The sequence below is a fragment of the Anolis sagrei genome, chromosome 3 (assembly GCF_037176765.1).
Source record: "Anolis sagrei isolate rAnoSag1 chromosome 3, rAnoSag1.mat, whole genome shotgun sequence".
Taxonomy (NCBI): domain Eukaryota; kingdom Metazoa; phylum Chordata; class Lepidosauria; order Squamata; family Dactyloidae; genus Anolis; species Anolis sagrei.
In genome coordinates this window covers 5,290,667-5,315,402 of record NC_090023.1, presented here as the reverse complement: position 1 = coordinate 5,315,402, position 24,736 = coordinate 5,290,667, and the positions used below count along the sequence as shown (strand labels likewise).

General features: G+C 42.2%; 1 protein-coding gene across 1 annotated transcript; it reads right to left on the bottom strand.

The window, feature by feature from the left end:
* Positions 1-2,679: 2,679 nt before the first annotated feature.
* SPCS2 (signal peptidase complex subunit 2) lies at positions 2,680-24,733 on the bottom strand. Its single transcript, XM_067466441.1, has 5 exons — positions 24,617-24,733; positions 12,454-12,537; positions 6,875-7,034; positions 4,917-5,052; positions 2,680-3,793 (listed from the first exon to the last, which is right to left on the bottom strand). Exons 1-5 carry the CDS (start codon positions 24,686-24,688, stop codon positions 3,607-3,609), a joined length of 639 nt encoding a protein of 212 aa, XP_067322542.1. The 5' UTR covers positions 24,689-24,733; the 3' UTR covers positions 2,680-3,606.
* Positions 24,734-24,736: the final 3 nt, after the last annotated feature.

Sequence of the window (24,736 nt, the reverse complement as noted above, 5' to 3'; positions counted from 1 at the left end):
GTGGAGTTTGGGGGAAATAGACCTTGAAATTTGGGAGTTTTAATTGCTGGGATGCATAGTTCACCTACAGTCAAAGAGCATTCTGAACCCCACCAATGATGGAATTGAACCAAACTTGGCACACAGAACTCCCATGACCAACAGGAAATACTGGGGGGTTTTGGGGGGCATTCACCTTGAGTTTGAGAGTTGTAGTTCATCTACATCCAGAGAGCACTGTGGACTGACAATGAAGGATCTGGACCAAACTTGGTACGAATATTCAAGATGCCCAGATATGAACACTGGTGGAGTTTGGGGAAAATAGACCTTGACAATTGTTGTAGTTGCTGGGATTTATAGTTCACCTACAATCAAACAGCATTTTGAACCCCACCAATGGTAGAATTGGACCAAACTTCCCATACAGAAGCCTCATGATCAACAGAAAATACTGGAAGGGTTTGGTGGGCATTCACCTTGAGTTTGGGAGTTGCAGTTCACCTACATTCTTTATTGTAATTGTTATTTCGGCTTGGCCTCATGTAAGCCGCTCTGAGTCCCCATCGGGGAGATGGTGGTGGGGTATAAATAAAGATTGTTGTTTGTTTGTTGTTGTTATTATTATTGCATCCAGAGAGCACTGTGGACTCAGACAATGAAGGATCTGGACCAAACTTGGTACGAATCTTCAAGATGCCCAGATGTGAACACTGGTGGAGTTTGGGGGAAATAGACTGTGACATTTGAGAGTTCCCAGGATTTAGTTCATCTACAATCAAAGAGCATTTTGAGCCCCACCAATGATAGAATTGGACCAAACTTCCCACACAGAACCCCCATGACCAACAGAATATACTGTGTTTTCTGGGTTGTTGTAGGTTTTTTTTCGGGCTACGTGGCCATGTTCTAGAGGCATTCTCTCCTGACGTTTCGCCTGCATTTATGGCAAGCATCCTCGGAGTTAGTGAGGTCTGTTGGAACTAGAAAAAAGGGTTTATATATCTGTGGAATGACCAGGGTGGGACAAAGGACTCTTGTCTGTTGGAGCTGTGTTTTCTGATGGTCTTTGGCGATTCCTCTGACACCCCCTTCGTGACCCCCAGGTTGAGAAACACTGCTCCAGATCTTGTTGAATTCCCATCAGCCCCCGACCGCATGGCCACTAACCAGGCCCAATAGACCGAACACTTCCTCAATAGGGTTGTTGTAGGGTTTTTCCAGGCTATATGGCCATGGTCTAGAGGCATTCTCTCCTGACGTTTCGCCTGCATCTATGGCAAGCATCCTCAGAGGTAGTGAGGTCTGTTGGAACTAGATAAAGGGGTTTATATACCTGTGGAATGACCAGGGTGGGACAAAGGACTCTTGTCTGCTGGAGCTAGGTGTGAATGTTTCAACTGATCACCTTGATTAGCATTTGATAGCCTGGCAGTGCCTCAAGCAATCTTTTATTGAGGGGTGATTAGATGTCCCTGATTGTTTTCCCTTTCTTGTTTTTTTTAATACTGGTAGCCAGATTTTGTTCATCTTCATGATTTTCTCCTTTCTGTTGACATTGTCCATATGCTTGTGTATTTCAGTGGCTTCTCTGTGTAGTCTGACATGATGGTTGTGAGGGTGGTCCAGTATTTCTGTGTTCTCAAATAATATGCTGTCTCCAGGCACTGTCAAGCCATTAAATGCTAATCAAGGTGGTCAGTTGAAACATTTGCACCTAGCTCCAGCAGACAAGAGTCCTTTGTCCCACCCTGGTCATTCCACAGATATATAAACCCATTTCCCTAGTTCCAACAGACCTCACTACCTCTGAGGATGCTTGCCATAGATGCAGGCAAAACGTCAGGAGAAAATGCCTTTAGAACATGGCCATATAGCCCGAATAAACCTACAACAATCCAGAAAAGACTGTGTTTTCGGATGGTCTTTGGTGACCCCTCTGGCACCCCCTCACGATCCCTTCCCAATGACTTGATTGAGAAACAATGCTAGGGGATTTGGATGGTCTTTGGTGATCCCTCTGACATCCCCTTTGTGACCCCCAGGTTGAGAAACACGGCTTCAGATCCTGTTGAATTCCCATCAGCCCCTGACCGCAGGGCCACTGACCAGGCCCAATAGATCTAACACTTCCTCAATAGGGTTGTTGTAGGTTTTTTCCAGGCTATATGGCCATGTTTTAGAGGCATTCTCTCCTGACATTTCGCCTGCATCTATGGCAAGCATCCTCAGAGGTTGCGAGGTCTGTTGGAACTAGGAAAAAGGGTTTATATATCTGTGGAATGACCAGGGTGGGACAAAGGACTCTTGTCTGTTGGAGCTCATCCTCAGAGGTAGTGAGGTCTGTTGGAACTTCCTCAATTTCTGCAGCAGCACGAATGCAACAAACCTGTTGCTAAGGTTTTTTGTGTATGTTATGTTTCTCAATCAGGTCATTGGGAAGGAATCGTGAGGGGGTGCCAGAGGGGTCACCAAAGACCATCTGAAAACAGTCTTTTCTGGATTGTTGTAGGTTTATTCGGGCTATATGGCCATGTTCTAAAGGCATTTTCTCCTGACGTTTTGCCTGCATCTATGGCAAGCATCCTCAGAGGTAGTGAGGTCTGTTGGAACTAGGGAAATGGGTTTATATATCTGTGCAAGAAACCGTCAAACGCAGAAGAGAGAGGCATTAAATGAACACACCCACACCGTTGTCACTTAAGTTTCCTCCTTTTATTGGAAAAAAAAGTCATTTTAGAAAATGGCAGTTTATATAAGAGTGAAGGAAGAGATTGTTCAGCATGAATTAAATGCACCACATGAGACAGAATGTCACCGGATGAAACAGCTTCGTAAAACGCTCCATTCCTGATTCAAAAACTCTCGCTATCAATTTGGACCTGAAATATATTGGGAAGCAGGTAGATCCACCGTTCTGTTTTGCTTGGTTTTCTCCCCCCAAAGTCTCTCTCTTTCTCCCTTTCTGTCTCTACTTCATGCAGCAAAAGGATCTGTACAAAAGAATAATAGTTCCCTTTTCCTGGTTTGATAAATTAACAGACAAAGAGAATGTGGATGGAAACAGACTTTTTAAAAAACTAGGTGTGTATTGCCTCCAGTTGCCACTATAAAAGTCAACCTAAATTCCTCCCGTGGCTGAAGCTGGGAATCAATCCCCCAAAGCAGCACTGCTTTTGGTGCTGCCTGAAAAAGCCCTGCTAATTTTTTTTTTAAAGGGAGAGTGGGTTACGCAGCAGCTTTTTCTAAAACGGAGGGCCTTCCAAATGTGCTGGACTACCCCTGCCGCCATCCCCAGGCCACGAAATGTAGTCCAACACGCTCTGGAAGGCACCAGTGGGGCAAGTGGGGTGATGCGGGAGTCTCTCCCTCTTTCCGAGTTTCAATTTAGGGGAACAAAGCAGGTTGAGATGCCGATCGAAAGCGAGGCGAAGCCAATCGGAATTAGACCCTTTCTGCTTCTGTTTTGCCGGTCCTAGGTTATAAAAATCCTCCTTCTCTTGCGAGAGGAAGGGAAGACAAGAGAGTGGGAAGAGAGAGGATTTCTCAGGACGACAACAGAGGCGCACATTCGTTGCTATTTTGCTTTATTGGCTTAAACTTGGCAAGGCGGGCGCTGGGCTTCGCCTACTTGGTCTTCCTTTCCGTGAGGAGGCTGTCGTGGAGCTTGGAGACCTCTGGCTCAAAGGCCTCCATCACCAAGGTGCCGTTCTCGTCAAAGAACTTGGCGATGGACTTGGTGAACTCGGCCTCCCGCTGCTGCTTGGTTCGCCCGCTGATGAACGTCATTTTGAGGGTGTATTTGTCATCAAACCTGGGAGGGAGACACAAACGAGAGGCAGGGCACTTGTAGATAGATCTAGACCAAACTTGGCAAAAATGCTCAATATGCCGAAGTGTGAACACAGATGGAGATTGGGGAAAATAGATCTTTACATTTGGGAGTTGTAGTTAGAATCATAGAATCAAAGAGTTGGAAGAGACCTCATGGGCCATCCAATCCAACCCCATTCTGCCAAGAAGCAGGAATATTGCATTCAAATCACCCCTGACAGATGGCCATCTAGCCTCTGTTTAAAAGCTTCCAAAGAAGGAGCCTCCACCACACCCTGGGGCAGAGAGTTCCACTGCTGAACGGCTCTCACAGTCAGGAAGTTCTTCCTAATGTTCAGATGGAATCTCCTCTCTTGTAGTTTGAAGCCATTGCTCCATTGCGTCCTAGTCTCCAAGGAAGCAGAAAACAAGCTTGCTCCCTCCTCCCTGTGGCTTCCTCTCACATATTTATACATGGCTATCATATCCCCTCTCAGCCTTCTCTTCTTCAGGCTAAACATGCCCAGCTCCTTAAGCCGCTCCTCATAGGGCTTGTTCTCCAGACCCTTGATCTGCTCCCTCCTCCCTGTGGCTTCCTCTCACATATTTATACATGGCTATCATCATATCCCCTCTCAGCCTTCTCTTCTTCAGGCTAAACATGCCCAGCTCCTTAAGCCGCTCCTCATAGGGCTTGTTCTCCAGACCCTTGATCTGCTCCCTCCTCCCTGTGGCTTCCTCTCACATATTTATACATGGTTATCATATCCCCTCTCAGCCTTCTCTTCTTCAGGCTAAACATGCCCAGCTCCTTAAGCCGCTCCTCATAGGGGATTTGGGATTTATACTTCATCTACAATCAAAAAGCTTTCGCAACCCCACCAATGATAGAATTGGGTCAAATTTCCCACTCAGAATCCCCATGACCAACAGAAAATACTGTATTTTCTGATGGTCTTTGGTGACCCCTCTCAACACCCCCTCACAACCTACCCCCCATGGGTCCCAATGACCAGGTTGAGAAACGCTGCTGTAGGGAGTTGAAGAATACATGAAGAATAGCCTGCAGAGAGCGCACAGTGACTTGAGAAACCACCAGAGAGACTCTGGACTGGGGCTGATACCTTTTCAGGCTTGAGGAAAGCTGCCAGATGTCATCGGGATCCATCCCTGCTGGATCTCTTCTGTGTGCTACCAGGAAGATGCTCTTCTCCTTATACGAGGTATAGATGGTCAGAATCCCCATCATAACAAAATACGTGGGACAAAGTTAAGGAAAGGCACCCGTCAAGTGGCAGCAACTGAAGGGCAGCAGGTTCTCAAGAGGACCCCAAGAGCCAGTGGCTTGAGAAGAGATGCTAAGCAGTTGCCCCATAGTGGCCGCTGCTTTATTATTATTATTATTATTATTATTATTATTATTCTACATTTATACCCCGCCCTTCTCATGGCATATAATGCCGCATTACACATATAATAATAAACATAACATATCAATTTAAACAATTAACATATCAATTTAAACATACAATAATAAACATGACATAATAATTCGAATATAAATACAATAAAAAGCTTAGAAGCAGGCCCGTAGCGAGGGGGGGTTTTAGGGGTTCAACCCCCCCCCCCCCGAAATGTTTCAGATTTTTTTAAAAAACCTGGTTTACTCATGAATTTTAACTGGTTAACCAAATCCCCATGCTGCTAAGTCTAAGAGATGCAAAAAATCAAGAGTCCCTCCAGAACTGCAAGCACTATCTCAAGCAAATATTAGCAATTTATTCACACTGTCCTTACTTGCAGCAATAGCCGATGTAGTTGTTCTGGTACAGCTGTACCAGGAGCTCCAACTTTATTTGCTTTGTATTAAATGTTTGCTTGCAGTCCTACGTTTCAGGGACTCTGCAGATAGGTGGCTTCTTTGGTTGCAGTCATAGGGCAAGTCACCTGTCCATCATCGTTAAGTTTTGGTCCCGCCCCTTGCTCAGGGCAATTGGGAAGGGAAGGGAGCCATTTTTGGTTAGTCTCAGCAAGGTAAGCTTATGTATAGGATGTGTGGAAGCTTCCCCTGTACAAAAGCTTCAACCCTTAAGACCTTCCGGGGGAGAAAGGTCTTAAGAGTCTCCAAAGAATTCCCAGGAAAACAGCCCTAAAGACCAAAGAACTCCAGCTGGAGAACATCTACTGCCTTGCTGGTAGGTCCACTCGGCGTTTGAGACGCAGTTCGACCCTGTAGCAGAGCCCACATCAGAAAGGGTTAGATTACAGTCTGCCTGGGAGAAGTTAAAATGGGGATTTTTCTTTAAAGAAGAAGTTATTGAAGACAGTTGCCTGTCCTTCGTGGGCAAGATTAGGAATTCACCAGTTGCCTAAAAGCTTGGAATCATTTGCTTAACTTGACTGAAGACAAGGGAAGTTTCTGTTTGATTGTTCATTAAGAAAATACTTTGTTGTACTTCTCAAGCCATCTAAAGACTGTTTGTGGTGGAAACCTCTGAAACCTTTGGCTTCCCGCTGGCCAAAGGTTGCACATCCTGTTCTAAAGACAATTATTTACATGCCCAGCGCGCAACAGAACGGTAGTGAAGCAACCAAGTTTTGGGGTGGGGGGGGGGTGGGGATGTTGAATGCTCTCATTAAGGAGGCCAGACTTGGTGGAGGTGGTTGACAAGGGCGGAGCTGCAGGCTATTGAAGGCTGCTCTGCCCCCTCCTGTACTCTTTGCTTCAGCGTGAGCTAGGAGGCAGGTTTCAACCCCCCCCCCCGCGAAAATTTCAACCACCCCCCCACCCCGAAAATCTCAACCCCTCCCGAAATTTTTTTCTGGCTACGGCCCTGCTTAGAAGTAATTCAAATAGAAATACAATTAAAAAGCTTAAAAGTAAACACACAATACTTCAAATATAAATACCAAAAAAAAAAAAAGCTTAAAAGTAAATATTCAATCCCAACCAAAGTGGGCTGATGGAATAAGGATTCAAAGGATTCACTCTGGTGCACCTGAGAGATCAATTGTGAAAACAAAGGTGCCGAGAGAAGCAACACTCCTTAAGAGGCAAGGAGCTCCCAGGAAAAAGGATATGATACAACACATACGGCAAGGACTGGCTTGGATTCGGGGAAGGGGTGAAGGTAATCCCATATTAAAGCCACAATGGCAAAGAGGCAGGAGATGGTGCAAATGATGAGGCGGCCATCGATCAGGCAGAAGTTCTCCACATACTTGTACTTTTCCAAGAGAACCTGCGGCAGAAGAAACACACAGACATGGATTGAAGAACAAAATAAAGGCAGACCTTCTCCACATGCATATCACAGATTATGACTTCTGATCCGCTCCAATGCGCCAAGTCCTGGTACCACATTTCAAGCCACTGACTATGGCCTCTGTATAAAATCCACATTATCTACTTTGAACTGGATTATATGGCAGCGTAGACTAAAATAATTCAGTTTAAAGCAGTGAATTTTCTGCTTTGATAACCTGGATTATCAGTGCCAGGAGCCCCCGGGTTAAACCCCTGTGCCGGCAGGACTAAAGACCGACACGTCGCAGGTTCGAATCTGGGGAGAGCATGGATGAGCTCCCTCTGTCAGCTCCAGCTCCTCATGCGGGGACATGAGAGAAAACTCCCACAAGGATGATTAAAAACATCAAACCATCCGGGTGTCCCCCGGGCAACGTCCTTGCAGATGACCAATTCTCTCATACCAGAAGCAACTTAGAATCATAGAATCAAAGAGTTGGAATAGACCTCATGGGCCATCCAGTCCAACCCCATTCTGCCAAGAAGCAGGAATATTGCATTCAAATCACCCCTGACAGATGGCCATCCAGCCTCTGTGTAAAAGCTTCCAAAGAAGGAGCCTCCACCACACTCCGGGGCAGAGAGTTCCACTGCTGAACGGCTCTCACAGTCAGGAAGTTCTTCCTCATGTTCAGATGGAATCTCCTCTCTTGTAGTTTGAAGCCATTGTTCCATTGCGTCCTAGTCTCCAAGGAAGCAGAAAACAAGCTTGCTCCCTCCTCCTCCCTGTGGCTTCCTCTCACATATTTATACATGGCTATCCTATCTCCTCTCAGCCTTCTCTTCTTCAGGCTAAACATGCCCAGTTCCCTAAGCCGCTCCTCATAGGGCTTGTTCTCCAGACCCTTGATCATTTTAGTCACTCTCCTCTGGACACATTCCAGCTTGTCAATATCTCTCTTGAATTGTGGTGCCCAGAATTGGACACAATATTCCAGATGTGGTCTAACCAAAGCAGAATAGAGGGGTAGCATTACTTCCTTAGATCTAGACTTGCAGTTTCTCAAGTAGCTCCTGACACGACAAAAAATAAATAAAAATCTGGCAGTGTAGATGGGGACTACAATTGCTTGCATCTTTCTTAGAAACTCACCCTTCTATGGGTCCATGAACCACCACTTTTGGGAGGCCTAGATCTTTAAAAATGTTTTGCACCTCGGTTTCCCAAATATAATAATAAATAATAAAACTTTATTTATATCCCACCCTATTTCCCCAGGGGGACTCAGGGCGGATTTCAACAAGCAAAAAGGCAAACATTCAATGCCTCAATAACAGCAAGTACAAATATAACAACCCAACATAGCCCCACATAAGAAAACAGGCTAAACATAACATCTATAAATTAAATAAAAAGTAACCTATCAAAAATGATAACTAACATAAAAAGTGAACATAAAACAGTCAAATTAATTTACAAAAGCCAATGAATGTTCACAAAGATGTGTGCGCTGATTGTGGGGCCAGTTATGTTAAATGGGCTAATATGATCTGACAAGGCCTGTATACATTACTGACTTGGCCACGGTAGTCCACGCTCTTGTCACATCCCGCCTAGACTACTGCAACGCTCTCTACGTGGGGCTGCCCCTGAAGACGGCCCGGAAGCTGCAATTAGTCCAACGCGCGGCAGCCATGATTCTAACAGGAGCGGAGCGCAGGGAGCACACAACCCCCCTGTTTCACCAGCTCCACTGGCTGCCGATTTGCTACCGGGCCCAATCCAAGGAGTTGGTATTGGCCTATAAAGCCCTAAACGGTTCCGGCCCAAGATACCTATCTGACCGCATCTCGGCCTATGAACCCACCCGGACTTTGAGATCTTCCGGGGAGGCCCTGCTCTCGATCCCGCCAGCCTCTCAAGCACGGTTGGCGGGAACGAGAGATAGGGCCTTCTTGGTGGTGGCTCCTCGGCTGTGGAGCGCCCTTCCTGTAGACGTTAGGCTGGCACCATCTCTCATGACATTCCGTAGAAAGCTGAAGACCTGGATGTTTGTGCAGGCGTTTGAGTAATTCAGTGCAATTTTGGTAATTTGAACATAGGAACGGAACAATGGACGACGAATTTGGATCACGCTTGGATGATGAGGCGATCGGGGATGGGATTTGTGATAACTGTGTATTGATGATTGTTTATTAGTTAGTAATGGAAATGTGTAATTTAACTGTTTTTGCATATTAAATATTGCTGTTTTTATTGTCTTGCTATTTGCTGTCTGTGAGTAGCCCTCGGGCTTGAGATATAGCGGTATACAAGAATAGTAAATAAATAAATAAATAAATACATAATTTCTAAACAAGTTAGCTGGCATCCCCCCCCCCCTTCCGATGTGTGATGGGAAGTTGCTGCTAACTGTGAGAGAAATAAGGTTGAACACTGTGAAAGCCACCCACTTTTTTTGTGTGTCAGGAACGACTTGAGAAACTGCAAGTTGCTTCTGGTGGTACTTCCTTGTACCCCTCCTCTATTTGTATATTTATTTCTCTTTTGCAATTCCTTGCGATAAGAAGTCTTGCTATTGTTAATAAGTTTGTTATCAGATCTTTATCCTCTTTTTTCAATTGTTTATTATTATAAACGCTCGGCAGCCAGGTTGCTAACGGGAGCGGCACTCAGGGAGCATACCACTCCTCTGTTGAGCCAGCTCCACTGGCTGCCAATTCGCTACCGAGCACAATTCAAGGTGCTGGCTTTAGCCTATAAAGCCCTAAACGGTTCTGGCCCCACTTACCTCTCCGAACGCATCTCCACCTATGAACCGACCAGAACATTAAGATCGTCTGGGGAGGCCCTGCTCTCGGTCCCGCCTGCGTCACAGGCGTGCTTGCCGGGGACGAGAGACAGGGCCTTCTCAGTGGTGGCCCCTCGGCTATGGAATGCCTTACTGGCAGACATCAGACAGGCACCTTCGTTGCTGGCGTTTCGGAGAAAGGTTAAGACCTGGCTTTATGAACAAGCGTTTGGTTGAGCAGTGCAACCAATCAAGGAAGACGGTAAATGGAACATAGGAATGGCACAAGGATTATGAGAACGGATCTGATTTCACTGAGGCGTTATGTTGTGTGTGTTGACTGTCTTGTTCTGTTTTGTTAACTGTTGTGGATTGATGTTGTTGATCCTGTTTGTCGCACTTGTTGCGTTTTAATTGCACTGACACTGTTGATAATTTGTACCATGTAAACCGCATTGAGTCGCCTGTCTGGGCTGAAATATGCGGTATAGAAATAAAGCAAATAATAATAAAATAATAAATAATAATAAAATGATAATAAAGCTATACTAGGGCTTCTTTCTATTTTAATATTCATTTTCTATTTCTCTAAATACTTTCCCCCAAAAATTATTTACATATTTACATTGGCACCACATATGTATATATGTTCCTGATTCTTGGTATCCTCTCCAGCAATTTTTTGAGTAGTTTTATTTATGTATTGTCGAAGGCTTTCATGGCCGGAACCACTGGGTTGTTGTAGGTTTTTTCGGGCTATATGGCCATGGTCTAGAGGCATTCTCTCCTGACATTTCGCCTGCATCTATGGCAAGTATCCTCATCTGATGCCATAGATGCAGGGAAAACGTCAGGAGAGAATGCCTCTAGAACAGGGGTTCACAAACTTTTAAAACAGATTGCCAAGTCACAGTCCCTCAAACTGTTGGAGGGCCGGATTATAATTTGAAAGGAAAAATTATGAATGAATCCCTATGCACACGGCACATATCTTATTTGTAGTGCAAAAAACACTTAAAAACAATACAATAATTGAAATGAAGAACAATTTTAATAAATATAAACTTAATAGTATTTCAATGGGAAGTGTGGGCCTCCTCTCGGCTGATGAGTTAGGATTGTTGTTGTTGCTGTTGTGTGTATTCAAGTCGTTTCAGACTTAGGTTGACCCTGAGCGAGGGCCGGGTAAATGACCTTGGAGGGCCGCATCCGGCCCTTGGGCCTTAGTTTGAGGACCCCTGCTCTAGAACATGGCCATATAGCCCCCAAAAACCTACAACAACCCAGTTCTATTTATATTTCCTATTCTTACTGGTGTTAGGTACCATTTCCATATTAACTTATAGTAACTTTCTTTAACCCGTATTGATAAATTCTTTAGATGTCTTTGTCTCCATAATTGTTGCCACTCTGTTTCATTTATTTTTGTCCCTAAATCTTCTTCCCAGACCTGCTTGACAATGTTGTTTTTTGTTTTTTCTTCCTTTATTTCAGTTATTATCTTATATACTTTATTAGTTATTCCTTTAAAATTTTCATGTTCCTCTATAGCCCTTCTGTTTTGTATTGTTTGTTCGAATTGGTTAAGCTTACTTAAGGTTTTATTATTATTTACCCAGTTTTTAAACCATTGTTCTAATTGTACACAATGGAACCATATCAATTTTATTTCTCTAAATTCTTCCATAATCATTTCATAGAATCATAGAATCATAGAATCAAAGAGTTGGAAGAGACCTCATGGGCCATCCAGTCCAACCCCATTCTGCCAAGAAGCAGGAATATTGCATTCAAATCACCCCTGACAAATGGCCATCCAGCCTCTGTTTCAAAGCTTCCAAAGAAGGAGCCTCCACCACACTCCGGGGCAGAGAGTTCCACTGCTGAACGGCTCTCACAGTCAGGAAGTTCTTCCTCATGTTCAGATGGAATCTCCTCTCTTGTAGTTTGAAGCCATTGTTCCATTGCGTCCTAATCTCCAAGGAAGCAGAAAACAAGCTTGCTCCCTCCTCCCTGTGGCTTCCTCTCACATATTTATACATTTCCTTCTTCATTCCAACCTTGTACGCATATGTTGTATGCATTTTACTGTGTTGTTATTGTGTTTTGGTTTTACTTTATTGTAATGCGCTGTTGGGCTTGGCCTCATGTAAGCCGCCCCGAGTCCCCGTTGGGGAGATGGTGGCAGGGTATTAAATTATTATTATTATTATTATTATTATTATTATTATCCAGTCCCCTATTTTGTCTAAGTTTTTTCCCCCTTAACTCTTTATCCATTACTTTTAAAAAATTGGATTTTTTTCCACCGTTACAATCGGGGAGCTTCTCTCCTCCTTTCCAGCTTCCAAACCTGGGTGGACAGAGAGGGCTTGGCATGTTAATTGTGATGGAAGCGCTCTGTGAATGGGAAGTTAACTCTACAATGGGGTGAGTACCTTCAACACAAGACCTAGCTGTGGCTTCCAAAGAAAAGAAAATGTGCAAGGGGGAAATGTGAAAGTGATGGGGAGAATCATCCATTTAGCAAAGACACCTTTGGCCAACTTGTGAGGAGACCTTAAGAGGAGAGGCCAGAAGACAAGAGCCCAACCTGGGCAAAACGACACTAGGAAAGGGTACCTTTTTGGCAGAATCATCCAATGAATTCTTCACAGCTGACCCGTCCCACTTGTCTACTTTGACAGGCTTGTCTTCGATCTTCCACTGCCAGGCAAAACACAAACAAACAAGAATACCATTAGTCAGTGTCCTTGCCTTGTGCGTCAGCTCTGGGCAGCACCTGGTTTCTCGGCTGGCTCCCATCCAGGCCGTGTTGGGCCAAACTGTTCTTGAAGTCTCTGCCAAGATGCAGACATCCTGGACAATATTTTTGGCATTTATAAAGCATCACTCCAAAGAGACAGAAACTGCCTGAGGGAGAAGAACAACAACTAAGGAGGCAGCTTCCTTTTTTAAAATTATATTGCAGATGCACAATCAGGAAGGAGGGAGGTGAGCTTGCCAAGGCCAAACCTGAGTTTAGAATATCAATTGACAGCTCAGGCCTTTCCTGCTTCTGCTCTTGCTCGCTGACCCTACATCACTCTGTCTTGTTCTCGAAAGGCAAATCATCTATATCTGATGGCTAAAACAATAAGGGAAGCTTAATATTCATTTTTCAAAATCTATGAGTACATACATAAGTGAAAATATGCATATTATTTTATCCTTTAATAATATTTATTTATTTTATTTATTATTTATGTACTATGCTTCTATTCCACCATTCTCAGCCCAAGGGCGACTCATGGCGGTTTACAAAACGGCACAGTTCGATGCCCTCAGCAGTACAAAGATAATTAAACATTAAAAACATTTAACATAGATAAAAATTCATTACAAATAACATCAATAAAACATAATAAAAAACCATAAGTCCTCCGCATTTCATTACCAATCATTATCCATAATAGCATTCATCTATATATATAAAAATGCTCTGTGCATAATGAGTACCTTAAAAACAAAAGAACCAATGAACAAAATCACACCAAATTTGGCAACAAAACATCTCACAACACAAGGAGTGACCATCACTCATACTCAATATGCCCAAATATAAACACAGATGGAGTTTAAGGGAAATAGAGCTTGACATTTGGGAGTTGTAGTTACTGGGATTTATAGTTCACCTACAATCAAACAGCGTTCTGTACTCCACTAATGACAGAATTGGGACAAACCTCCCACACAGAACCCCCACGACCAACAGAAAATACTTAAGGCCATCCAGTCCAACTCCCTTTACAAGGACAAGAAAACGTAATCAAAGCCCTCTTGACAAAGAGCCATCCAGCCATAGATATAGAGAGAGTTATGACTCTCTCACACACAGATAGTGTCATAGATTTGAAAAGGACCCTTAAACAAGGACAATTCTATGTTGCATGCTCCAGAGTAGACCAACCAGACAATCTCTACATCAACACAAGCATAAAGAAATTACATATATTAGAAACCAACATTTTCTCATTACTTTATTTTCCAGATCACCAGACTGGGCCACAGCAACGCGTGGCAGGGGACTGCTAGTGTCTTTTATTTATCGCTTCTCGGCCTTTTGGCTAAGCTCAAGTATAGTATATTTATGCTAATTTAAACAAGAAAAAAACACAATTTCCTTATAATTCCATCTCTTTCTTAAACAAATTCAACAGCCAATACTCAAGTGCTTAATTTTTTTTTGAATACTTTTTATTGAAAGTTTTTGTGAATGCAATAAAAAATAGGGAAAGGGAAGGGAAAAAAGTGAGAAAAGGTATATAAAAAGAAAGAGGAAAAAAGAGAAAAGAAAGGTATATAAAAACATAAAATGAAAGGAAATTTGGGGGGAAAAAGAAAAAAAGTGTTGAGTTTCTGTACTCCCGATCTTCTTCTTTGCTTGTTGTGTCTTTCTGTCCTACATTTTTTAAAAAAATGAAAAATTGCTTTCTACTTTCTCCTTTTGTGCTGCATCCTTGAGCGTGTGTGTTCAGTAGTTGTTTTCTAATTAGATAATTAATTTTTTCTTAAATCTATGAGGACATACATAAGTGAAAACTGCCCTGAGTCGCCTGAGGGCTGAGAAGGGCAATATACAAATATAGTAAATAAATAAACAATTTTTCTTCTCCTCTTTCATATTAGGTTTTAAACAATTGCCAATTCGTCTTTTTCCTTGGTGTTCAATGGCAAATGAAAATTACGTTCTGGGTTTGACTTGAAAAATAATGGTCTTTGACGAATGTAAACACAGATCATTTCCTTTAGCGTTAATCTAGTAACCTAGTCAGCAAATGTTGACAGATGTACACAGAGTAAACTTTTATCTTATCACTGTCACAGTTCTTATCACAGTTTACTTTTTCAGTTCTCATTAGCAATTTTAATTACAGTCCAGCAAGCAGGCAGTTATTGATTTAGTCCTTGCAGGCCTTAATCTTTTAGAATGGCGTCTCCAAAATTATTAACTCTCTATTCATTCATCTTTCATTCAAATCCACATATCAAATCCACATCTATCAAATCTGCACATTATATTTCTTGTGACACAGTTACCAGGAAGCTCTTTCCTAGCCTTGTTACTCAACCTCTTTTAGAAAGGGAAATTCTAAAGACCCAGCTGATAGCCCCTCCTTGCCACCGATTTAACAAGAGCCAATTACTTGGGCAAAAATCAGGGCTGCTCAGAACATTTAATCAATTAAAAGGATGGAGTGAGAAAGGGAGCTCTCCAGGCAGCCATCCATCACTTAAAGCGGCACCCCCAATTAATCAAACAACAGACTTCAGCTGATGATTTAGCCAAGTTGCAGTTGTGATGATTATGGATCTACACTTCCTAAAGAGCATTATCTGGCATCTCAGTTCTAAATCCTCTTTGTAGGGATAATCCATGCCCAGGTATTAATGAATTATTTCCATGTGCTCTCTGAAAGGTTGCCTGCCCTCAATCAGAAGGGCAAAACGCAGCATTTCAATTGCTGCATTCTGATTGAAATAGTTGCATTGGCTGCCTTTACATAATCTGGTGAGGTTTAAGGTACTGGCATAGAATAGCAATGGAGGGACTAGAAATTTTGATTTTGCTCGATGGTCAACATAGCTACACCTATTTATTTATTTTATTTATTTATTTGATGCATTTATTAACCGCCATTCTCAGCCCTTTAGGGCGACTCATGGCGGTGTACACACATATAAAAGACAATTTACAAAGAGGCAATTACAACAACATATAAACTACATAACAATTACAAAAACTACACTAAAAATCCGCTTCGTCTCATAGTGGAATCATAACCAATCTCATATTCCTTGTTCCATTCCAGTCATCTTTACCACATTGTTATCGCACTTAATTAAATGCCTTCTCGAACAGCCATGTCTTGAGGCTTTTTCGGAAGGACATGAGGGAGGGCGCCTGTCTGATGTCTGCAGGGAGAGTGTTCCACAGCCGGGGGAGAAGGCCCTCTCCCTCGTCCCCGCCAGACGTGCCTGTGAGGCAGGCGGGATCGAGAGAAGGGCCTCCCCAGACGATCTCAAGGTCCTCGTGGGCTCGTAGGCCAAGATGCGGTCCGAAAGGTATTTTGGGCCGGAACCATTTAGGGCTTTGTAGGCCAAAACCAGCACCTTAAATTGGGTCCGGTAGCAAATCGGCAGCCAATGGAGCTGGGACAACAAGGGCGTTGTATGCTCCCTGCCACCCGCTCCAGTTAGTAACATGGCTGCCGCGCGCTGAACCAGCTGAAGCTTCCGGGCCGTCTTCAAGGGCAGCCCCACGTAGAGAGCGTTGCAGTAGTCAAGGCGGGATGTGACCAGAGCGTGTACCACCGTGGCCAAGTCAGACTTCCCGAGATACGGGCGCATATTCCTCTTAGATATGTGTACGATGAAACAGACACTTCATTGTTTTTACTTCTGAATCCTATGTTTATTTGTGCAACACTGATCTGACAAATTTCTTATTAAGGGGTAACTAAAATCTTAAAAAGAAATGCCGCAGGCTCTTTAATTCTTATGCACACATTTATTATTATTATTGTGGGACCCTAGTGGCACAGTGGGTTAAACTGCTGAGTTGCTGAACTAGCTGACAGAAAGATTGGTGGTTCAAATCCGGGGAGCAGGGAGAGCTCCCGTTGTTAGGCCCAGCTTCTGCCAGCCTATTTATTTATTTATTTCGCATATTTGTAACCTGTCCTTCTCACCCCCGAAGGGGGACTCAGGGTGGTTTACAGCAGGCAACCATTTGATGCCATCAATCAAAGTCATAAATATAAATTACAGTTAAAACAATAAATAAAACATTAATTGTTATGCATTCATTTAAAATCATAAACCTAGCAGTTCGTAAACATGTGAATGTGAGTATTTTATTTATTTATTTAGAAGTTTAATATATCGGTCTTCTCACCTCTACGAAGGACTCATGCCGGTTTACAGCATATATGCAAATTACAATAATATACAAAAATAAAGTACATCAACATTAGAGATTAAAATCGTACAGTAAAAACATCATCATCATCTCATTACCCAAGCCAAATCGTCATACAGTCACAGTTCATCCTCCTCCTTCCATGTGGACGGAGGTTATGAGATCAGTCCTTAAAAGCCACATTCCACAGCCAGGTCTTTATTAGTTTCCTGAAAGTCAGGAGGGAGGGAGCAGATCTAATCTCTAGTGGGAGGGAGTTCCAAAGCCGGGGAGCCACCACCGAGAAGGCCCTGTCTCTCGTTCCCACCAGAGTAGATCAATAGGTACTGCTTCTGCGGGAATGTAAAGGCGCGCCATGCAGTCATGCTGGCCACATGACCTAGGAGGTGTCTATGGACAACACCGGCTCTTTGTCTTAGATATGGAGATGAGCACCACCCTCCAGAGTTGGACACGACTAGTCTTAATATCAAGGAGAAACCTTTACCTTTACTAATACTAATCCTAATAACAACAACAACTTTATTTATAGCCCACCACCATCTCCCTGAAAGGACTCGGGGTGGCTAACATGAGGCTAAGCCCAAGAATTACAATAAGACAAAATAAAGTACATACAACAAACAATAACATCAAATAAAATGTGAACAATAACCAAGTAATACAATAAAGTAATGACAATAACATAATAACACATATTATAAAGTGAAAAGAATTAAACAAGGCGAGCTGGGCCAAATGCAAAGGGTAAAATTATAAAACCCCTGGGTGAGATAGATTATTATTTATTATTTTTCTCCCCCATTGGGGATTCAAAGCAGCTAAAAACAAGGTACAAAACGTATAGGTACTTTAGGACCGAAAGGAAATAGATATAGTCAATAATAACAATTAAGACCATTAAATTACAATAAAACACTTTACAGATTAAAATACAACCAGCACTTTAGGGATAGTTAAAAACTAAATATACATGACTAAAAACTAAATAAACTAAATAAACTGAACTGATTTTCAAACATTTTGTTTGAAAATGAGTGCCCCAATAGTATTTCTGCTTGATATTTGTGTGAAGCAGGTCCTTCGTACCTGTCTGAACGGATTCTCCCCTATGAACCATCAAGGCTACTAAGATCTTCCGGGGGGGGGGGGGGGCTGCTCTCGGTCCCACCACCCTCACAATCACGGCTGGTGGGGACGAGAGACAGGGCCTTCTCGGTGGTGGCTCCCCAGCTTTGGAACTCCCTCCCACTAGAGGTTAGATCTGCCCCCTCCCTCCTGACGTTCAGGAAATCGCTAAAAACATGGCTCTGGAATGCGGCATTCGAGGACTGAACCTAGAACCGTCCCTGTGATGAATTATGATGAACTGTGACTATGAATATGATTATGACCATGACTAGATTGACGATTTGGCGTAGGAAACTGTAATGATGTAGTGATGATGTTTTATTGTACTGAGTTGTACTATTTTAATATGTAATGATTTGTATTTGCTGTTTTTATATGATTGTATTTGATATGCACTGTAAACCGACCTGAGTCCCTTGTCGAGGTTGAGAAGGCCGGTATAGAAAACCTCTAAATAATAAATAAATAAATAAATAAATAAAAGAACACAGATGGTCACCTTTGTGGTGCCTGTCTGGTTCCAGCTCAAGAACAGGTGTAACATGCTAAGCGTTAATAGAAATAGAAAAAGTACCATATGGTCTAGGAGAAAAATAAAAAAAGGCATTTGAAACCTTCCCTTTTGAAAAAATTAAGTGGGTTTTTAAATTTTTTTAAAAAACGATAGCTTAGAGGTATGAGCCAAGCGTGGTTTTTGGAGAGCTAAAGTGCCATCATGTTCAAGAATCTAAGGACGGCCTTCAACTTCCTTCCTCCTAGCCATGGAGGAGCTCACTTCCTGCCACCTGCTACAGGCTGAAAATAAAGACACATCATCGCTGTTGCAGTCGGAAGCAAGATTATCCGGAGGCATTCAGCGGCTCAGGTTTGAAGCAGAATCACAGAATACGAGAGTTGGAAGAACCACCAAGATCCAGACTGTTCTTGTCCAACACAAAAAACAGAGACTACTGTATAGCAGGCATGAGCAAACTTTGGCTCTCCAGGTGTTTTGGACGTTGACTCCCACAATTCCTAACAGCCCAACGTTAGGACCTAGAGCAGTGGTTCTCAACCTGGGGGTTGCGACCCCTAGGGGGGTTGCTTGGCCATTTTGGAGGGGTTGCGAGGCCACCTCCTTTGGCCCTGTACCCCTCCTCAAAATGGCTCCTCACAGGGCCCAGGTCCTGCCTCAGAGTGTGGGACACCCGGCTCACGCCCCCAGGTCTGTGGAAGTCAAGGCTGAATTGTTTGAAGGTACTGCAGATCCCATCATCCATTGTCCAACCTCCCCAAAACATTGTTTTTTTGAATAATCACTATGCTTTAACTATGTTCAATTTGTAACAATGAAAATATATTTACATTATGATTCACAACAGTAGCAAAATTACAGTTATAAAGTAGCAACGAAAATAATTTTATGGTTGGGGGTCACCACAAATGAGGAACTGTATTTAGGGGTCACGGCATTAGAAAGGCTGAGAACCACTGACCTAGAGAGACCATTTTAAATCAAATCCAGGAATAAAAAATCCACCAAAGTTGAAAATGCATATGTGGAAAGATGCCTGTACTCTGTTTCAAGCTAACCCAAAACAATCTATACAAATAAAAATGTAATGTTCGTTTGTGGGATTAACAGAACTCAAAAACTACTGGATGAATTGACACCAAATTTGGACACAAAACACCTAACAACCCAATGTATGTCCTTCACTCAAAAAAAATGGATTTTGTCATTTGAGAGTTGTAGTTGCTGGGATTTATAGTTCACCTACAATCAAAGAGCATTCGGAACCCTACCAATGATGGAATTGAACCAAACCTGGCACACAGTTCTCCCATGACCAACAGAAAATACTGGTTTGGTGAGCAGTGTCCTTTGGTTTTGGAGTTGTAGTTCACCTACATCCAGAGATCACTGTGGACTCAAACAACGTTGGATCTGGACCAAACTCTACATGATTACTCAATATGGCCAAATGTGAACACTGGTGGAGTTTGGGGAAAATAGAATCCTGACATTTGGGAGTTGTAGTTGCTGGGATTCATAGTTCACCTACAATCAAAGAGCATTCTGAACCCCACCAATGATAGAATTGAGCCAAACCTCTCACACAGAACCTCCATGAGGGCAACAGCAATGTGTGGCAGGGGACGGCTAGTCTATATAAATAAAAATGTAATGTCCATTTGTGGGATTAACATAACCCAAAAATTACTGGATAAATTGACACGAAATTTGGCCACAAGACACTTTTAAGGCCAACGAGTGACCATCACTCATAAAAACAAAAAGCACACAGTGGAAAGTACTTAAAATCCCCCCAAAAAACCCAAATACATTAGCGACTCTCTGACCCTGCCCCCTCCATTTCTACTTGAGCCAAGTGTGAATATTACAATTGCCCACCTGGATTATTATTATTATTATTATTATTATTAAGTTTATTTGTACCCCACTAGCATCTCCCGAAGGACTTGATGTGGTTTAACACAGGCCAAGGCCTCAATAAAAACATAGCATAACAAAATACACAACTTAAAGCAAATCAAAGCAATTAAAGCAATATCAAACAACAAAACAATAACTTTTGAATAGCCTTATACCTTAAAAGCCTGGCCTCTACCAGCCAGTGGGAAACCTTTGGTGGGCAGAGTTCCCTAGCCCAGATTGTTTCGCGTCTGGAAATCTACTGTTTTCTGAGGGCCACAGCAATGCATGGCCAGGTACAGCTAGCATTTCATATATTGCTGAAGGGTCACTTGAGAATTCAACAACACCCACAAGATCATCACACAACCTTCCGTCTCCTTAATTCTGTCTTCAAATTGTGATGGGTATCTCAATCCGTGATATATGCCGCACACACTCACTTCATTAGCAATTACCACACAGACAATCATTACATTAAATTCATAACTGACAATGGTAGCCCAACCTAAAATAGTGTCAATAGCCAAAATACTGACAATTGTACAAAATCAAATCAGACTTATTAGAATTAGGATTTCCTAGGCCAGTGGTTCTCAACCTGGGGTTCCCAGATGTTTTTGGCCTTCAACTCCCAGAAATCCTAACAGCTGGTAAATTGGCTGGGATTTCTGGGAGTTGTAGGCCAAAAACATCTGGGGACCCCAGGTTGAGAACCACTGTTCTGGGCTGTGGAAGTCAGCATGGATGGAGCTGTCCAGAGGGTTCAAGCCAAGTATACATCTAGTCATAGAATCTGAGTTAGAAGACACCCCAAAGGCCATCCAATCCAACCCCCTTCCTGCCAGACACGAACATCAAATCAAGCTTTCCCAACAGATGGCCATCCAGACTCTGCTTAAAGATCTCCTGACTTCCAGGCAACGTATTCCATTCATAGTCAGGATATTCTTCCTACTGGAAATATTTAGATTGAATTCCTTTTCCTCCAAATTGAATCCATTGCTCCCATTGTGTCCTAGTCCCTAGAGCTGAAGAGAAAAACACCTGCCTTCTCAACATGACACCCTTTGAAATATTTAAGCCTGGCTCTCACAGCTCCTCTTCACCATCTCTTCTTCCTTCTCAACTTACACAGCTCCCTAAGCTGCTCCCTACAGGGCTTGACTTCCAGATCTCAGGTACTTTAAATACTTTTTTGTGGCTGCAGACCACTCCAGATTTAATGCACTAGATTGCATCAAATGCCCATTTCAATTTTGTCATGAAGGTTGTTCAAATTTACATCATAATATAATATTATTATTCCATATGAATTTAAAATAATAGTATCAACATTAATTAATGTTTAGTTATTAGTGAAGGCAGAAAAAAATGAAAGCACAGGTATAAGATGAATGACACCTTGCTTGAAGCAATCCATGTCAAAAGGAACCTGAAATCTAAGTAGACAAGCTGATCATGAATCAACAGTATGATGCAGCAGCCAAAAAGGCCAATGCAAATCTATGGCTGTGTTAATAGGACAGAGCTTTCCAAACATCTCATTAATTTTAATTTTTTTGTAATTTTTTTATTGATTTTCAGAAAGAAAGGGGAAAACACACACGCAATGCCACAAGATACAAAGAAGAAAAGACACACAGAAACATAACACAATCCATTTTGAACCATAACTACAAAAACACTACTTCCTTCCCTCCTTTGAGGCAGAGGTCCTTCCTAAGTCTTCTTGCTTTCCGTTCAGTAAAGAGAGAAACTTACAGTAAATACTCCCACTCTTTCCGCACCGTGCTTAGAGAGCTCCCTTTCATTATTCTAGTTAACTTATCCAGTTCCATGGCTTCTAGTGACACATTTTTTTAGACATGCATCATGTTGTGATCAAGCAATTCAGTTTTGCTTGCAAACCAGGCATGGGCAAACTTCAGCCCTCCCTCCAGGTGTTTTGGACCTCAACTCCCAGAAGCCAGCTTGTTCAATAATTTTGAGAGCTGGAGGCCCAAACAACTGGAAGGCCACAGTCTGAGGTCCATGATAAATTAACATGTAATTTAAAGGTAAACCTCCTCCTTTGGCCATTAGCCCTACAAAGATGTTGAGACCATAACGATGGGTGGGGAACATGTGATTCAAAGGCTGTGTGTTGTCCAACAACATCCTTTCTGACATGTTCAACAAAATATGCACTGCATGCATATAGAAGCATTTATTTATGTATTTATTTATATATACTACATCCCTCATTTCTCCCAAAATCAGATTTATCATATTAGTTAGCAAAATGAAACAGCAACTGTGATCCTCTCCCCCCCAACACCCTTCACTCCAGGAATGTACCCACACTGCAGTTACAGCAGTTTGACACAACTTTTAACAGCCATGATCCAATTTATGGTATGTTTTTAGTGAAAGAAGAAAGCGCAAAAGCTGGGTTGCAGTTAAACATCAAAAAAACCAAGATGATGGCAACAAGAATGATTGACAACTGGGAAATACAGGGAGAAAACGTGGAGGCAGGGACATGGCCCCACAGCCTGAGAGGGTGGAAGAGGAGAGCTGTGTTTTCCCAGTTGCTCTTTTTCACTCTGATGGGGATTCTGGGAGTGAATGCTTCTCACCTTGGTGAATTGTAGTCCAAAGTTTCTCAAGCTCCAGAAATGGGTAACATTTGACCCAAGAAGAGAGAGGAACGGATCACAAAGAGAAGGGGTGGGAAAAGGGAAATGGGAAGCAACCCCTCTGCCTCCTTATTTATTATTATTGTTATTATTATTATTATTATGCTTATCTGAGTAGAAAAGAAAATGGGAAGCAACCCCTCTGCCTCCTTAATTATTATTATTATTATCATCATCATCATCATCATCATCATCATCATCATCATCATCATGCTTCTCTGAGTAGAAAAGAAGATGGGAAGCAACCCCTCTGCCTCATCATCATCATTATTATTATTATTATTATTATTATTATTATGCTTCTCTGAGTAGAAAAGGAGATGGGAAGCAACTCCTCTGCCTCCTTATTTATTATTATTATTGTTATTATTATTATTGTTATTATTATTATTATTATTATTATTATTATTATTATGCTTCTCTGAGTAGAAAAGGAGATGGGAAGCAACTCCTCTGCCTCCTTATTTATTATTATTATTGTTATTATTATTATAGTTATTATTATTATTATTATTATGTTGCTCTGAGTTCCTTGTTGGGAAATTGGGATGAGTACTAATAAAGTTTTATTACATTACTACTATATTACTATAATTATTATTATCACTAAGGAAAAATAAGGTTTTTGAAACCATATGGAGGGGAAAATATTGAAGAAACCTTGAGAAAAGAAGATGGGAAGCAACCCTTCTGCCTCCTTATTTTATTATTATTATTGTTATGCTGCTGCTCTGAGTTCCTTGTTGGGAGATGGGGCGGGGTACAAATAAAGTTTTATTATATTATTACTATATTACTATGATGATGATGATTATTATTATTATGGTTCTCTGAGTTCCTTGTTGGGAGATGGGGCAGGGTACAAATAAAGTTGTATTATATTATTACTATGATTGTTATTATGCTTCTCTGAGTTCCTTATTGGGAGATCGGGCAGGGTACACATAAGATTTTATTATATTATTACTATATTACTATTATTGTTATTATTATTATTATTATTATGCTTCTCTAAGTTCCTTATTGGGAGATGGGGCGGGGTACAAGTAAAGTTTTATTATATTATTAGTAGATTACTATGATGATTATTATTACTAAGGGAAAATAACGATTTTGAAACCATATGGAGGGAAAGATTATTGAAGAAACATTGAGAAGAGAAGATGGGAAGCAACCCTCCCCAGAAGAAGGAAAATAGAGGTTGTATTTTGTAATGAAATGAAATGTATACGGTTTTATTATATTATTACTATATTACTATGACTATTATTATTCTTACTAAGGGAAAATAACAATTTTGAAGCCATATGGAGGGAAAAAATATTGAAGAAACATTGAGAAAAGAGGATGGGAAGCAACCCTCCCCAGAAGAAGGAAAATAGAAGTTGCATTTTGTACTGAAATGAGATGTTAATGTGGTGAAATTCCTCCAGAAGCCTGAAAGCCAATCCTGTGGGGGTGTTTGGCTGGTGCCCTCCTGCCTGGCCCAAAGGGGGTTGGCCTGGGCGGCCTTTGGGGGTCCTAGGAGGCTCCCATCCCTCCCCAGGGAGGCTGACCCTTCCCTTATGAGCCTTCCTAGCTTCCCTGGAGGCCTACCTTGTCCAGAATCCCGTTCTTATTGGCCCCTCCGCCGCCGCCTCCCGCACAGCCGCTGCCTTTCGCCGCCATCTTGCCTCCTCCTCCTCCTCCTCCTCTTTCCCCGCTTTCGCGACCTGT

Excerpts from the sequence above, each read along its gene's own strand:
- SPCS2 (XM_067466441.1), bottom strand. The coding sequence starts at position 24,688 with ATGGCGGCGAAAGGCAGCGGCTGTGCGGGAGGCGGCGGCGGAGGGGCC. Across the intron at positions 7,035-12,453 it reads TGGATGATTCTGCCAAAAAG|GTTCTCTTGGAAAAGTACAA; the intron begins GTACCCTTTCCT and ends CTTCTGCCGCAG. Across the intron at positions 3,794-4,916 it reads CTTTCCTCAAGCCTGAAAAG|GTTTGATGACAAATACACCC; the intron begins GTATCAGCCCCA and ends TCTCCCTCCCAG.